The sequence below is a fragment of the Mobula birostris genome, chromosome 10 (assembly GCF_030028105.1).
Source record: "Mobula birostris isolate sMobBir1 chromosome 10, sMobBir1.hap1, whole genome shotgun sequence".
NCBI classification, from domain to species: Eukaryota; Metazoa; Chordata; class Chondrichthyes; order Myliobatiformes; family Myliobatidae; genus Mobula; species Mobula birostris.
The window spans coordinates 34655654-34671455 of record NC_092379.1 but is presented as its reverse complement, the minus strand read 5'-3'; the positions used below and the strand labels follow the sequence as shown (position 1 = coordinate 34671455).

General features: G+C 43.5%; 1 protein-coding gene across 1 annotated transcript; it reads left to right on the top strand.

The window, feature by feature from the left end:
• Positions 1 to 14762: 14762 nt before the first annotated feature.
• LOC140203566 (uncharacterized) lies at positions 14763 to 15515 on the top strand. Its single transcript, XM_072269611.1, has one exon. The coding sequence runs from the start codon at positions 14838 to 14840 to the stop codon at positions 15513 to 15515; it is 678 nt and encodes a 225-aa protein (XP_072125712.1). The 5' UTR covers positions 14763 to 14837.
• The last annotated feature ends 287 nt before the right edge of the window (positions 15516 to 15802 follow it).

The following is a 15802-nucleotide window of genomic DNA, read 5'->3' as shown; positions in this document are numbered from 1 at the left end:
AAGTGGCGCTGAGAGTCCCTACCAAGTCCAGTCTGAAATTCCTCGGAGTTCGGATGGTGTTGCTGTTTCGGAGGACTGAATTCTCCGGATTCCGGATGGTGGCGCTGTTCCTTGCGCGGAAGTGTTTCCTAGGGCGGAGCGCCAGCGGCTGCGTCACTAGCAGAACCGCCCACTTGAAGTCGCGGTTGCACTTTTCGGCGTTGTTTCAGATGGCTTCCGAACTGCGGACGATATTCATTGACTGAATTACTGTGTTGTCCTTTCGCTCGTTTGATTATTTCAAATATTTGCTCTGTAGTCCTTTTAACACCTGTATCACACTTTTTTTGTAGTTTATCGCATATTTCGCATTTCTTTCAATTAGTAATAGAGATTGCACGTCTGTTAACACATTCGCACAGTCTTAACTCTAAATCAATGGGGGGTTATCCCATTCATTCACACTAACCTGCAGGAGTTCGGTTTCATAATATTTAACATTGATGGTATATTTCGTCCAGACTTTTTCCAATAATCTTATCAAACTTAAATGTTTCATATAGCTAAGAGCTCTTCACGATTTTGGCATTGTTTACATTCGACCTTAATGCGTATGTACCTTTTTTACTTTGACCAGAATTTTGAAATTTTAATAGTTTGCAATCGAAATTTTACCAGAATTTAATTCTTTTTTCCCTTCGCTTCGCTAGCTTGCACGCATTTAATTATTTATCCATTTTCCGCTGTTTGTGAGAATTTAATATATGACGATCTGCGGCGTTGTTTCCTTTTTACAGATTTGTTTTACAAAATAGCAATGCAGCAGTCCTCAATCCTGACTTCCATCCGATGATTTAAAACACTGAACTAGTTTTCTCTCAGACAATAAAGGGAGTCCTTGTCCCTTTTGCTTAGGTGCCGAACATTCCCTCTCTGTCTGTATGAAACAATGCAGCTGCGAATTCAAGTGGGCAGTTCTGCTAGCGACGCTGGTTAGGCATCCAAATCATCCTTGCCGACTATACAAATTCGTTGGATTCTGGGGGAATTTCTAGAAAGCCTACAAAATGGCTTTTTAGAGAAGCTCGTGGTTGAGCCCACTAGGGGATCAGCTGCTCTAGACTGGATGTTGCGCCATGGACAGGAACTGATTAGCGAGCTTAAGGTAAAGAATCTCTTAGGAGCCAGTGATCATGGTATGAAATCAATTCACCCTACAATCTGAGAATAAGAAGCTAAAGTCGGATGTATCAGTATTACAGTGGAATAAAGGGAATTACAGAGACATGAAAGAGTTGCTGGCCAAAATTGATTGGAAAGGAACACTAGCAGGGATGACAACAATGGCTGGAATTTCTGGGAGCAATTCACGAGGTGCAGGATATATACATCCCAACAGGGAAGAAGAATTCTAAAGGCAAGATGACACAAACAAGGCAGACAAGAAAAGTCAAAGCCAACATGAAAGCCTATAACAGAGCAAAAATTAGTGGGAATTTAGAGGATTGGGAAGCTTTTAAAGACCAACAGAAGGCAACTAAAAAGTCATAAAGAAGAAAAAGATGTAAGCTAGCCAATAATATTAAAGAGGATACAAAAAGGTTCTTTCAGATATGCAAAGTGTAAAAGAAAGGCGAGAGTAGATAATGGACCTTTGGAAAATGATGCTGGAGAGATAATAATGGGGACAAACTGGATAAGTATTTTGCCTCAGTCTTCACTACAGAAGATACTAGCAGCATGCTGGAAGTTCAAGTGTCAGGAGAAAGAAGTGTGTGAAATTGCTATTGTGAGAAGGTGCTTGGGAAACTAACAGGTCTGAAGGTAAATAAGTCACCTGGACCAGATGGTGTACACCCACCCCAGTGTTCTGAACGAGGTAGCCGAAGCGATCACAGAAACATTAGAGATGATCTTTCAAGAATCACTACATTATGGGATGGTTCCAGAAGACTGGAAATTTGCAAATATCTGTCCAAGGAAGGAGCGAGGTAGAAGAAAGGAAATTATAGGCTGGTTATTCTGACCTCAGTGGTTGGGAAGATTTTGGAGTCGATCGTTAAGGATGTGGGTTTGGGGTACTTGGAGGCACATGATAAAATAGGCCATAGTCAGCATGGCTTCCTCAAGGGAAAATCTTGACTGTCAAATCTATGGATTTCTTTGAATAAATAACAAGCAGGATAGACAAAGGAGAATTGGTGGATGTTGTGTTTTTAGATTTTCAGGAGGCCTTTGACAATGTGCCACACAAGAGGCTGCTTAGCAAGATAAGAGCTGATATTTGCATTTACAAGCAGGTGTACCTAATAAAGTGGCCACTGAATGTACCTCCCTGTATCTCCTGCCAATCATCATCATGGCCTATCCAGTGCAATACTGTTCTATGTTCTATGAAAAGTCATATAGCAGAGAAACAGTCCCTTTGGATCAACTTATCCATTTTGAGCAAGTTGGCTACCCGAGTGAATCCCATTTGCCTGTGCTTGGCCCATATCACTCCAAAATCCTACCTATCCTTATCCCTGGCTAAATGTCCTTTACGTGGTTTAATTGTATTTGTGACTATTAGTTCCAATGGCAGTTTGTTCCACATATCCATCATCCTCTGTGAAAAAGTTTCTTTGCGGATTCTCTTTAAATCTTTCCCCTCTTGTCTTAAGTCTATGTTCTAATAATGTAAGGGTTAAGTAGCTGAAAACACACGGTGCCTTTAATGAATATAGGGAAAGCAAGAATGAATGCAAAGGGGGAATCAAGAGAGCCAAAACAGGCCATAAAATGTCGTGTTTAGTAGGATTAAGGGAAGTCCTAAGGTGTTTTTAAATCAAGTGTGTTGAAAACAAGTGGGTAGCTTGAGAGAGGGTAGGCCTATTCAAGGACGCATGAGCAAATTTATTCTTGGAGCTAAAGAACATGGGTTAGTTAATAAGTTAGTACTTTGTATCAGTATTTAATAAGGAGAAGGCTATGGAGAATAGTGAGATCAATGTGAGATCTGCTTTCGTTTCTCCTGATTTCCTTCTTGAGTACACCCCTGCATTTTTGTTCTCCTCCAGAGGTTCATTTGATCCAATTGCCTGTACTTGACACATCCCTCCTCCAGGGCCTCAATAGTCCTCAGGAGTCAGGCTTTCATACTCCTACCAGCCTTGCCCTTCACTTGCAAAAGAACATGCAGAATCTGAGCTCTCATTCTCTCACCTTTAACAACCCCTTCTTGCCTTTGTCTACAAACAACCTGCTCCAATGAGGTAAGCTCCTGCCTTATACTGTCAAAATTTGCCTTGCTCCAAGTTAGAATTCGAACTTATGGACCAGTTCTATCTCTTTACATAGCTATTTTAAAACAAATAGAATTGTGGTCAATGATCCTAAAATGCCCTCCCACTGTTAAGTCAATCAGTTGTCCCACTATAAAGCCCAAGAGAAGGTTGAGATTTATCATATCCTTGGTAGAGCCCCCTATATATTGTCCATGGAATCTTTCCTGAATGCAGTAAACAAATTTCACCTATCTAAACCCTTAACATAATGGCAGTTCAAGTTTAAGATAGAAAAGTCAAAATCCCCTACTATGACAAACCCTTACAACTTACAACTTCTTACAACTCTGCACAATTTCTCTGCATACTTGTACTTCAAATTCCCATTAATTATTTGAGGGCTGCTAGTACGATCCTGACAAGGTGATCATCCCCATCTTTCTTCTCAGTTCCACCCAAAAAGCTTCTCTTTAATAATTATTCAGTAATGTCATCTTGACCGCTGCTGTGACAGCAAAGCATAAGTCAAAGCAGCAGAATTGGGCCATTCACCCCATCTACTCCTCTCTGCAATTCTATTATGGCCGATTTATTTTCCCTCTCAACCCCATTCTCTCTGTAATCTTTGACACCCTTTCTAATCAAGAATCTATGAACCTCTGCTTTAAATATACTCAATGACTTGGCCTCCACTGCCCCCTGTGGCAATGATGCGCCATTCCACCTGATCATAAATTCAACTCATTCTTCTCTCTTCCCTCCACCTCTATCCTCCCTGGTGCACCTACATTCTGGAACACTTAGCTCCCAGTCCTGTCCTTCCAGTAGTCATATTTCTGTAATAACTATAATCACACATAACTATTCAAGCCTGAGTTTATCCACCTTATCTGTCAGACTTTTTGTATGGAAATAAATCAACTTAATCCAATACGCTTTCCTCACTTCCTGCCTTTCTCCTGTTATGGCTATACCGTGTTTGCTGCAGTGTTTCAACCCATAATGTCCACAATTCCTTTCCTCCCACAAATGCTGCTCTTCCTGCTGAGTTCAAAGGTACAATTTAATATCAGAGAAATGTATACAATATACACCCTGAAATGCTTTTTCTTCGCAACCATCCACGAAAAGAGGAGTGCCCCAAGAATGAACAACAGTTAAGTGTTAGAACCTCAATGTCCTCCCCCCCCCCACACACATAAGCGGCAGAGAGCAACAATCCCCCTCCCCCCCACCAGGGAAAAACAAAGCGCACCCGCTACTAGCATTCAAGCATGAGTAAAGCAATAACAAAGACACAGGCTTGCAGTTTCCCCAAAGACTACATTGTTCGCTCGATAATTTGACATGCTGCAGGCTCTCTCTCTCCTAATAAGGGAGAAAGAGGTGACTCCATTTTCCAACGAGCGGTGAGACATAACAAACAACTTGCTGGTTTTACAATGTTAAAAGTTCGTTACGTCGCTTTTTTCGAGCTCTGTGCCTGAAGATCGCAAAGATCCCAGGTCCCCAGGCGCACAGCAGACGTTTCGACTCCCCCAACGACACATGGGTTTCCTGTTGTGACCCTTGATCTGCCTGTCTGCAGTTCCTTGAGATCCAAGGCTTTTGAATCCGTGCCAAAGTAGTAAGCCAAGCCTTTGGCATGCCGAATAGTGGCCGATTATGAAACCCCAACAGTGGGTCCCATTCCCGCAAAGAAGCATAGTCTGCGTGTAACTCCAGGTCAGGGTCTTCAAAAGAACCCTGAAAGGGAAAAATAGTGATATTAAAGATGGAAATAGAACTGTTTTCGAAGACGCAAACAAAGGAGTCACCATTAAATTGATTGTTGCTTCATATTTCAGCATCTTCAGTCTCTTGTGCCTTCTACACTTCTTTCTTTACACAGATCACTTTATTCTAAGGAAAACAATGCCTTGTCAAAACTCTAAATCTAGCTGCATTTACATTATTTATAATTGTAACTAACAATTGTGCCACTCTTCAGTCTCTAAAATCTAGAACACTTCACCTTACAAAATAAATATGAGCAGTCTCACTCATTTTCTAACAATATTTTAACACAATTTATTATTGATTCTGTTTGGAAAGCAGCCTTCTACTTGGATTTCAAGCTTATTCCTAGCTAAACTACTGTTCACAGATTTATTATACCGCTCCTCGGCTTCCCAACATCCAGCATCTGTTTACGACTGAAATGTGAAATCATATGTAAATTAAATAAAGGTATAAAATTATCATAGAGGCTTTGGCAAAAATTTACGAAAATTCTCTGGACTCTGGGCCGGTCACATCAGACTGGAAGACAGCGAATGTCATGCCACTGTTTGAAACAGGATGTCGGCAAAAGCCAGGTAACTATAGGCCAGTTAGTTTAACATCTGTAGTTGGGAAAATGCTTGGAACTATCATTAAAGAAGAAAGAGTGAGGCATCTGGAAAGAAATGGATTCAACAGGCAGATGTAGCATGGATTCAGCAAGGGCAGATCCTGTTTGACAAACTTACTGGATAGAGGGGAACCAATGGATGTTATTTACTTGGATTTCCGGAAGGCTTTCGATAAGGTGTTACATAAAAGATATCCATAAGATAAGGATGCATAGAGTTGGGGGTGATGTATTAGGTCTGATAGAGGATTGGTTAACTAATAGAAAGCAGTGAGTTGGGATATATGGGTGTTTCTCTGGTTGACAATGGGTAGTGAGCAGTGTGCCACAGGGGTTGGTGCTGGTCCCACAACTGTTCATGATATGCATTAACGATCTGGAAGAGGAGACCAAGTGTAGTTTATCTAAGTTTGCTGATGATACTAAATTGAGTGGAAAAGCAAATTGTGTGAAAGATACAGAGAGTCTGCAGATATAGATAGTTTAAGTGAGTGGGCTGGCAGATAGAATACAATGTTGGTAAATGCGAAGTCATCCACTTTGGAAGGAAAAATGGAAGAGCAGATTATTACTTAAATGGTAAAACACTGCAGCCTGCTGCTGTGCAGAAGGACTTGGGAGTGCTTCTGCATGAGTCACAAAAGATTGGTTTGCAGGGTAGCAGGCTATCAAGAAGGCAAATGGAATGTTAGCCTTCATTGCTAGAGGGATTGAATTTAAGAGCAGGGAGGTTACGATGCAACTGTACAGGGTACTGGTGAGGCTGCACCCGGAGTACTGCGTGCAGTTTCAGTCTCCTAACTTGAGGAAGGATATACTAGTTTTGGAGGTAGTGCACAGGAGGTTCACCAGATTGATTCAAGAGATGAGGGGGCTAGGCTAGGAGGAGAGATTGAGTCACCTGGGACTGTACTTGCTGGAATTCAGAAGAATGAGAGGAGATCTTATAGAAACAAATAAAATTATGAAAGGGATAGACAAGATAGAGGCAGGAAAGTTGTTTCCACTGATATAAGACTAGAACTAGAGGACATAGCCTCAAGATTCAGGGGAGTAGATTCAGGTGGAGATGAGGAGGAACTGCCTTTTCCAGAGAATGGTGAATCTGTGGAATTCCCTGCCCAATGCAGCAGTGGAGGCTTCCTCAGTAAATATATTGAAGAGAAGGTTGGATAGATTTTTGCATAGTAGGGGAACGAAGAGTTATGGGGAAAAAGCAGGTAGGTGGAGATGAATCCATGGCCAGATCAGCCACAGAAACATAGAAAATAGGTGCAGGAGTAGGGCATTTGGCCCTTTGAGCCTGCACCACCATTCAGTATGATTATGACTGATCATCCAACTCAGAACCCCGTACCTGCCTTCTCTCCATACCCCCGATCCCTTTGGCCACAAGGGCCATATCTAACTCCCTCTTAAATATAGCCAATGAACTGGCCTCAACTGTTTCCTGTGGCAGAGAATTCCACAGATTCACCACTATCTGTGTGAAGAAGTTTTTCCTAACCTCAGTGCTAAAAGGCTTCCCCTTTATCCTCAAACTGTGACTCCTCGTTCTGGACTTCCCCAACATCGGGAACAATCTTCCTACATCTAGCCTGTCCAATCCCTTTGGGATTTTATACGTTTCAATAAGATTCCCCCCTCAATCTTCTAAATTCCAACGAGTATAAGCCTAGTCGATCCAGTCTTTCATCATATGAAAGTCCTGCCATCCCAGAAATCAATCTGGTGAACCTTCTTTGTACTCCCTCTATGGTAAGAATATCTCTCCTCAGATTAGGGGACCAAAACTGCACACAATACTCCAGGTGTGGTCTCACCAAGGCCTTGTACAACTGCAGTAGTACCTCCCTGCTCCTGTACTCGAATCCTCTTGCTATGAATGCCAGCATACCATTCGCCTTTTTCACCTCCTGCTGTACCTGCATGCCCACTTTCAATGACTGGTGTATAATGACACCCAGATCTCGTTGCACCTCCCCTTTTCCTAATCGGCCACCATTTAGATAATAATCTGTTTTCCTGTTCTTGCCACCAAAGTGGACAACCTCACATTTATCCACATTAAATTGCATCTGCCATGAATTTGCCCACTCACTTAACCTATCCAAGTCACCCTGCATCCTCTTAGCATCCTCCTCACAGCTAACACTGCCACCCAGCTTCGTGTCATCCGCAAACTTGGAGATGCTGCATTTAATTCCCTCATCCAAGTCATTAATATATATTGTAAACAACTGGGGTCCCAGCACTGAGCCTTGTGGTACCCCACTAGTCACTGCCTGCCATTCTGAAAAGGTCCCGTTTATTCCCAATCTTTGCTTCCTGTCTGCCAACAAATTCTCTATCCACATCAACACCATACCCTCAATACCATGTGCTTTAAGTTTGCACACTAATCTCCTGTGTGGGACCTTGTCAAAAGCCTTTTGAAAATCCAAATATACCACATCCACTGGTTCTCCCCTATCCACTCTACTAGTTACATCCTCAGAAAATTCTATGAGATTCGTCAGACATGATTTTCCTTTCACAAATCCATGCTGAGTTTGTCCGATGATTTCACCACTTTCCAAATGTGCTGTTATCACATTTTGATAACTGACTCTAGCATTTTCCCCACCACCGATGTCAGGCTAACCGGTCTATAATTCCCCGGTTTCTCTCTCCCTCCTTTTTTAAAAAGCGGGGTTACATTAGCCACCCTCCAATCCTCAGGAACTAGTCCAGAATCTAAAGAGTTTTGAAAAATTATCACTAATGGATCCACTATTTCTTGGGCTACTTCCTTAAGCACTCTGGGATGCAGACCATCTGGCCCTGGGGATTTATCTGCCTTTAATCCCTTCAATTTACCTAATACCACATCCCTACTAACATGTATTTCCCTCAGTTCCTCCATCTCACTACACCCTCGGTCCCCTACTATTTCCAGAAGATTATTTATGTCCTCCTTAGTGAAGACAGAACCAAAATAGTTATTCAATTGGTCTGCCAGGTCCTTGTTCCCCATAATCAATTCACCTGTTTCTGTCTGTAAGGGACCTACATTTGTCTTAACCAATCCTTTTTCTTTCCATATATCTATAAAAGCTTTTACAGTCAGTTTTTATGTTCCCTGCCAGTTTTCTCTCATAATCTTTTTTTTCCCTTTCCTAATTAAGCCCTTTTTCCTCCTCTGCTGAACTCTGAATTTCTCCCAGTCCTCAGGTGAGCCGCTTTTTCTGGCTATTTTGTATGTTTCTTCTTTGGAATTGATACTATCCCTAATTTCCCTTGTCAGCCACGGGTGCACTACCTTCCCTGATTTATTCTTTTGCCAAACTGGGATGAACAATTGTCGTAGTTCATCCATGTGATCTTTAAATGCCTGCCATTGCATATCCACCGTCAACCCTTTAAGTATCATTTGCCAGTCTATCTTAGCTAATTCACATCTCATACCTTCAAAGTTACCCTTCCTTAAGTTCAGAACCTTTGTTTCTGAATTAACTATGTCACTCCCCATCTTAATGAAGAATTCCACCATATAATGGCCACTCTTACCCAAAGGGCCTCTCACGACAAGATTGCTAATTAACCCTTCCTGATTGCTCAATACCCAGTCTAGAATGGCCTGCTCTGTAGTTGGTTCCTCGACATGTTGGTTCAAAAAACCATCCCGCATACGTTCCAAGAAATCCTCTTCCTCAGCACCCTTACCAATTTGGTTCACCCAATCTATATGTAGATTGAAGTCACCCATTATAACTGCTGTTCCTTTATTGCATGCATTTCTAATTTCCTGTTTAATGCCATCCCCAAACTCACTACTACTGTTAGGTGGCCTGTACACAACTCCCACCAATGTCTTCTGCCCCTTAGTGTTATGCAGCTCTACCCATATCGATTCCACATCCTCCCGGCTAATGTCCTTCCTTTCTATTGCATTAATCTCCTCTCTAACCAGCAATGCTACCCCACCTCCTTTTCTTTCATGTCTATCCCGCCTGAATACTGAATATTCCTGAATATTGAGCTCCCATCCTTGGTCACCCTGGAGCCATGTCTCTGTGATCCCAACTATATCATATTTATTAATAACAATCTGCACTTTTAATTCATCCACCTTGTTACGAATGCTCCTTGCATTGACACACAAAGCCTTCAGGCTTGCTTTTACAACACTCTTAGCCCTCATACAATTATGTTGAAAAGTGGCCCTTTTTGATTTTTGCCCTGGATTTGCCAGCCTGCCACTTTTACTTTTCACTTTACTACTTTTGGCTTCTACCCTCATTTTACACCCCTCTGTCTCTCTGCACTTGTTCCCATTCCCCTGTTGTGAACTAACCTCCTCTCTCCTAGTCTCTTTAATTTAATTCCCACCCCCCAACCATTCTAGTTTAAAGTCACCTCAGCAGCCCTCGCAAATCTCCCTGCCAGGATATTGGTCCCCCTAGGATTCAAGTGTAACCCGTCCTTTTTGTACAGGTCACATCTGCGCCAAAAGAGGTCCCAATGATCCAAAAACTTAAATCCTTGCCCCTTGCTCCAATCCCTCAGCCACACATTTATCCTCCACCTCATCGCATTCCTACTCTCACTGTCGCGTGGCACAAGCAGTAATCCCGAGATTACTACCTTTGCAGTCCTTTTTCTCAACTCCTTTCCTAGCTCCCTATATTCTCCTTTCAGGACCTCTTCCCTTTTCCTGCCTATGTCATTGGTACTTATACGTACCACGACCTCTGGCTCCTCACCCTCCCACTTCAGGATATCTTGGACGTGATCAGAAATATCCCGGACCCTGGCACCAGGGAGGCAAACTACCATCCTGGTCTCTGGACTGCGTCCACAGAATCGCCTATCTGACCCCCTTACTATCGAGTCCCCTATCACAACTGCCCTCCTCTTCCTTGCCCTACCCTTCTGAGCTACAGGACCGGAGTCTGTGCCAGAGGCACGGCCACTGTCGCTTCCCCCAGGTAAGCTGTCCCCCCCCCAACAGTACTCAAACAGGAGTACCTATTGTCAAGGGGCACAGCCACGGGGTACTCTCTATTACCTGACTCTTCCCGTTCCCCCTCCTAACCGTGACCCACTGGTCTGCCTCCCGTGGTCCCGGTGTGACCACCTGCCTGTAACTCCTTTCTATCACCTCCTCACTCTCCCTGACCAGACGAAGGTCGTCGAGCTGCAGCTCCAGTTCCCTAACGCGGTCCCTTAGGAGCTGCATCTCGATGCACTTGGCGCAGATGTGGACGTCCGGGAGGCTTGGAGACTCCAGGGCCTCCCACATCCGACACCGAGAACAACAAACTGCCCTCACACTCATACTGCCCCTCTCCTCAAATAACAACAAAAAAATAAATACCAAACCTTCCTCGCCTCGCCCGTTTCCGCCTAAGCCCGTTGAGCCGAAGCTCTTAAGCCTTCACTCTGCTCCCGGCTCACTCCGCAGCCCGCAAACTACGCTGATTTTATTGAATGGCAGAGCAGGCTCGACGAGCCAGGTGGCCTACTCCTGCTCTGATTTCTTATGTTCTTATAAAAACAGAAACTGCAAGAGGCAGTCAGCATGTGTGTGAAGAGTAGTGAGGGTAAACGTTTCACGCAGGAAAATCCAGATGCTCTCCGACACTGCTCAATGCTTTCAACATTTTCTGTTTTATTTCAGTTTGACAGCATCTGTAACTCCTCTTTTCCGTTAAGTTAATTAAACGAGCCCGCAATGTGACTGCAGACTCCCCATGCTGAGACTGCGCAGGAATGAATTACCCCCAAGGAAACGTCGTTGTGGTCGTGCACTGAGACGGAGCAGGAGGGTCGTGATTTGCTGGGGCATTGGACGTCGGGCAGAACTGCACCCACGCTGAACAGGGACGTTTCACATCCGGATAGCCCCGTGTTGTGAGGCTGCTTGATTTGCCTGTTTCTCGCGGAGTTGATCTGCCATCACCAGTTGAACGGTGAGAATTAAGGCGCATAGGCAACCATCTTGGTGACGATACAAAGAATAGGTCTGGGGTTCTGCGACGGGGAGACGATGATTGGCTCATTGATTTGATTGACAGCTGGAGTATTTGCCTCCCTTGCATTATTTTACTCCTTAGTTCAGGGACCGACTGACGTCACTTTCATTCGCATTGATCTCCAGGAACTCCTGATCTTCGCCCATTCGCTTGTTATTTTAATGTCTGTTTTGTAGTTTATTGCGTCGAGTAACACTGCTTTCATTGTCAGTTTTCCTTGTGAGATACGTGTAAGTGACAAATAATTGCAGTCGGAGCACAGCTATAATTGCAAGATCACATCCTATCAGTTAAATTAACTGTCCTTTATCGCAGTACTTTGCTGCCTCTAACCAGATTAATATCTGCCTCCCATCCTGTTAATTTAACATCAGCTAATAATGAAAGATGGCTTCTGGAACTCCCTGCGCAGGGTTGTCATTTACCGTTGTCTCTATGAAATGGGAAAGAATACCCAGATGGACTCTCGACACTAATGAATTATATTTTTGAAACACACCAACCTTTCAACTAGCATCAAAACAAACATAAAAAGTAACTACCAATTGTCACAATACAGTAATCGAATTATATTATTTACAAACAAGCTGCTGATTCTCTTTATAAAGGTGTCTCTAGTGCAGTGTTTGCTCGATTATATTTTAGTTTTGAAACTTTTTTTTATAAATTCATCTGTCTTTCAACGACTTAACATGAACAGCTTCACAGCTGAGGACAAAATTTTACCTGCGCTATCAGAATGGCCGCTGGAATCGCTGAGACTTCTCAGGTTGCTGGACAGTGTTCGTTATCCGAAAGTGTTCAGACCCATGTAACATTCAATAATAGTTTTGCTATGCCATGAACTGAGTTGTCTTTGCCAGAGACTTAATGTTTGGGTTGATGACCTTCCTGTTGAACTGAAGAAAGTTCAGATCAATTTTGATAAGGAGTGACTGACTTGAAATCTTATCATAAAGGGAAAATTTGCGGATGCTGGAAATCCAAGTAACACACACAAAATGCTGGAGGGACTCAGCAGGCCTGCTGAAGGGTCTCAGCCCAGAACATAGAAATCTAAAGCACATTACAGGCCCTCCAGCCCACAACATTGTGCCGACCATGTAATCACTTCTAGAAATTGCCTAGAATTTCCCTACTGCATAGCCGCCTCTTCTTCTAAGCTCCATGTACCTATCTAAGAGTCTCTTAAAAGACCCTATTGTATCTGCCTCTACCACCGTCACAGGCAATGCGTTCCACGCACTCACCACTCTCTGTGTGAAAAACTTACTCCTGACATCTCCTCTGTACCCACTGCAAGAACCTTAAAACTATGCCGCCTTGTGTTAGCCATTTCAGCCCTGGGGAAAAGCCTCTGGCTATCCACACGATCGATACCTCACATCACCTTATATACCTCTATCATCACCTCTCATCCTCTGTCACTCCAAGGAGAAAAGGCCAAATTCACTCAACCTATTTTCATAAGGCACACTCTCCAATCCAGGCAATGTCTTTATAAATCTTCTCTGTACTCTTTCTGTTGTTTCCACATCCATCCTGTAGTGAGGTAACCAGAATTGAGCACTGTACTCCAAGTGGGGTCTAACCAAGGTTTTATATAACTGTAATGTTACCTCACGGCTCTTGAACTCACTCGCACGGTTGATGAATGCCAACACACCATACACCTTCTTAACAACACTGTCAACCTGCGCAGCAGCTTTGAGTGTCCTATGGATATGGACCCTAAGATCTCTCTGATCCTCCACACTGCCAAGAGTCTTACCATTAATATTATATTCTGTCTTCAGATTTGACCTTCCAAAATGAACCACCACACTTATCTGGGTTGAACTCCATCTGCCACTTCTCAGCTCAGTTCTGTATCTTATCGATGTCGTGTTGACACCCCTCCAGACTATCCACAACACCCCCAATCTTTGTGTCATCAGCAAACTAACTAACCACCCCCCCCTTCTACTTCTTTTTTCCAGATCATTTATAAAACTCAAAAAGAGAAGGGAACGCAGAACTGATCCTGTAGATCACCACTGATCTCTGACCTCCGTGCAGAGTACGAATCATCTACAACCACCCTTTGCCTTCCGTGGGCAAGCCAATTCTGAAGCCACAAAGCAAGGTCTCCTTGGATCCCATGCTTCCTTACTTTCTGAATGCGCCTTGCATGGGGAACCTTATCAAATGCCTTGTACGCTACATCCACTGCTCTACCTTCATCAATGTGTTTTGTTACATCCTCAAAGAATTCAGTCAGGCTAGTAAGGAACAACCTGCCCTTGACAAAGCCATGCTGACTATCCCTAATCAGATTATGTCTCTCCAAATGCTCATAAATCCTGCCTCTCAGGATCTTCTTCAACAACTTGCCCACCACCGAAACGTAGACTGTTTACTCTTTTCCATAGATGCTGCCTGGCTTGCTGCATTCCTCCAGCATTTTGTGTGTGTGACCTAAAATCTTATTTTCTTCCTTTCAGTTTCTCGATGCCATTTCAATGGAGGCTGGAGGCTTAGCCCGTCCTGGGTTTGCCGACTGTCTGCATGTTTGGATGGGAGGGAGATTTGTTGCTTCTGTCCCACTGAACACCCTGGGTATGATGCTCTGTTGGCAGGTGAATGTGTGGTGACACTTGTGAGCAGCCCTCAGCATATCCTTAGGTCTGTGCAAGTGATACATTTCACTGTATGTTTTGATGTACATGTGATAAATAAATGAACCTGAATCTAAATATTGCAAATGAGTTAGTTCCAGTATTTTAATGTCAGTGTCTTTTTTTGCTTCATTGCGACATCTTCAGATTTGAAACGAAAAATGATAAACATATGTTTGTTCTGAATTTGTATCCTATGCTTCTCCAGGTGCTCGAAGGGGAGGAATTGCCAACAAGGACACTGAAGCCAAGCACCATGTCAGGAGTAATAGTCACTCAAATTATCAGGACCTGAACGTAGTCATTGTCATCAGTGAAAATGAAGATATGTGAAAGAACACCAGTGGGTCTGGAAAGGCAACAGACGTATCCTGCTGAATGAGAGAGAAGCACACTGAGGTCTCTGGAAATGCATTAACCATTTGTAAAGCCTGAACAATCATTACAATATTTAAAGTGTGGAGAAACTGTTGTATGTGTGGACGAGATTTCAACCAAACCGGAGGAACGCAAGGACATCCTCACCATGGAGAAGCCATACAAATGTGAGGACTGCGGGAAGGAATTCAATTATCCATCCTTACTGGATGCTCACCGCCGCACTCATACTGGGGAGAGGCCATTTACTTGTTCTGTGTGTGGGAAGGGATTCACACAATCGTGCACACTCCAAACACACCAGCGGGTTCACAGTGATGAGAAGCCCTTCAGCTGCTCTCACTGTGGGAAGGGATTCAGATGTTCATCCAACCTTATCCAGCACCAGCGAGTTCACACCGGGGAGAAACCCTTCACCTGCTCAGTTTGTGCAAGGGGCTTCAGTCAGTCCACCACTCTGCTGACACATCAGCGAGGTGTTCACACTGGTGAACGGCCGTTCATTTGTTCCATGTGCGGGAAGGGATTCACCAATTCATCCCATCTGCTGAAACACCTGCGAGTTCACACCGGAGAGAGACCCTTCACCTGCTCGGTCTGTGAGAAGGGCTTTACACACTCATCCACCCTGCTGATACACCAGCGAGTTCACAATGGAGAGAGGCCATTTACCTGCTCCGTGTGTGGGAAAGCATTCACTCACTCGTCCAACCTGCTGACACATCAGCGAGTACACACTGGGGAGAAACCATACACATGTTCTGTGTGTAGCAAGGCATTCACCCGTTCATCTCACCTCATGAGACACCAACAAGTTCATGAGTAACTTCGAGTTTGGATTCTGTTGTTATTACGGCGGTTAATTGTGTCCAAAGCTGAACATGTTACAATTGACATTTTTTTCTGTTGTCAAAGCTGCACTGTCCTTTATTTTCCGCTGTTGGTGATTGTTTTCTTTCAATTTTAAGGTACATTTATGATCAAAATACATATACTGTATGTCACCATGTACTACCCTAAGATTCATTTCATTGCAGGGATTCACGGTGAATGTAAAGAAACACAATAGAATCAATAGATGTAAAAACTACACACAAAGACGGACAAACAACC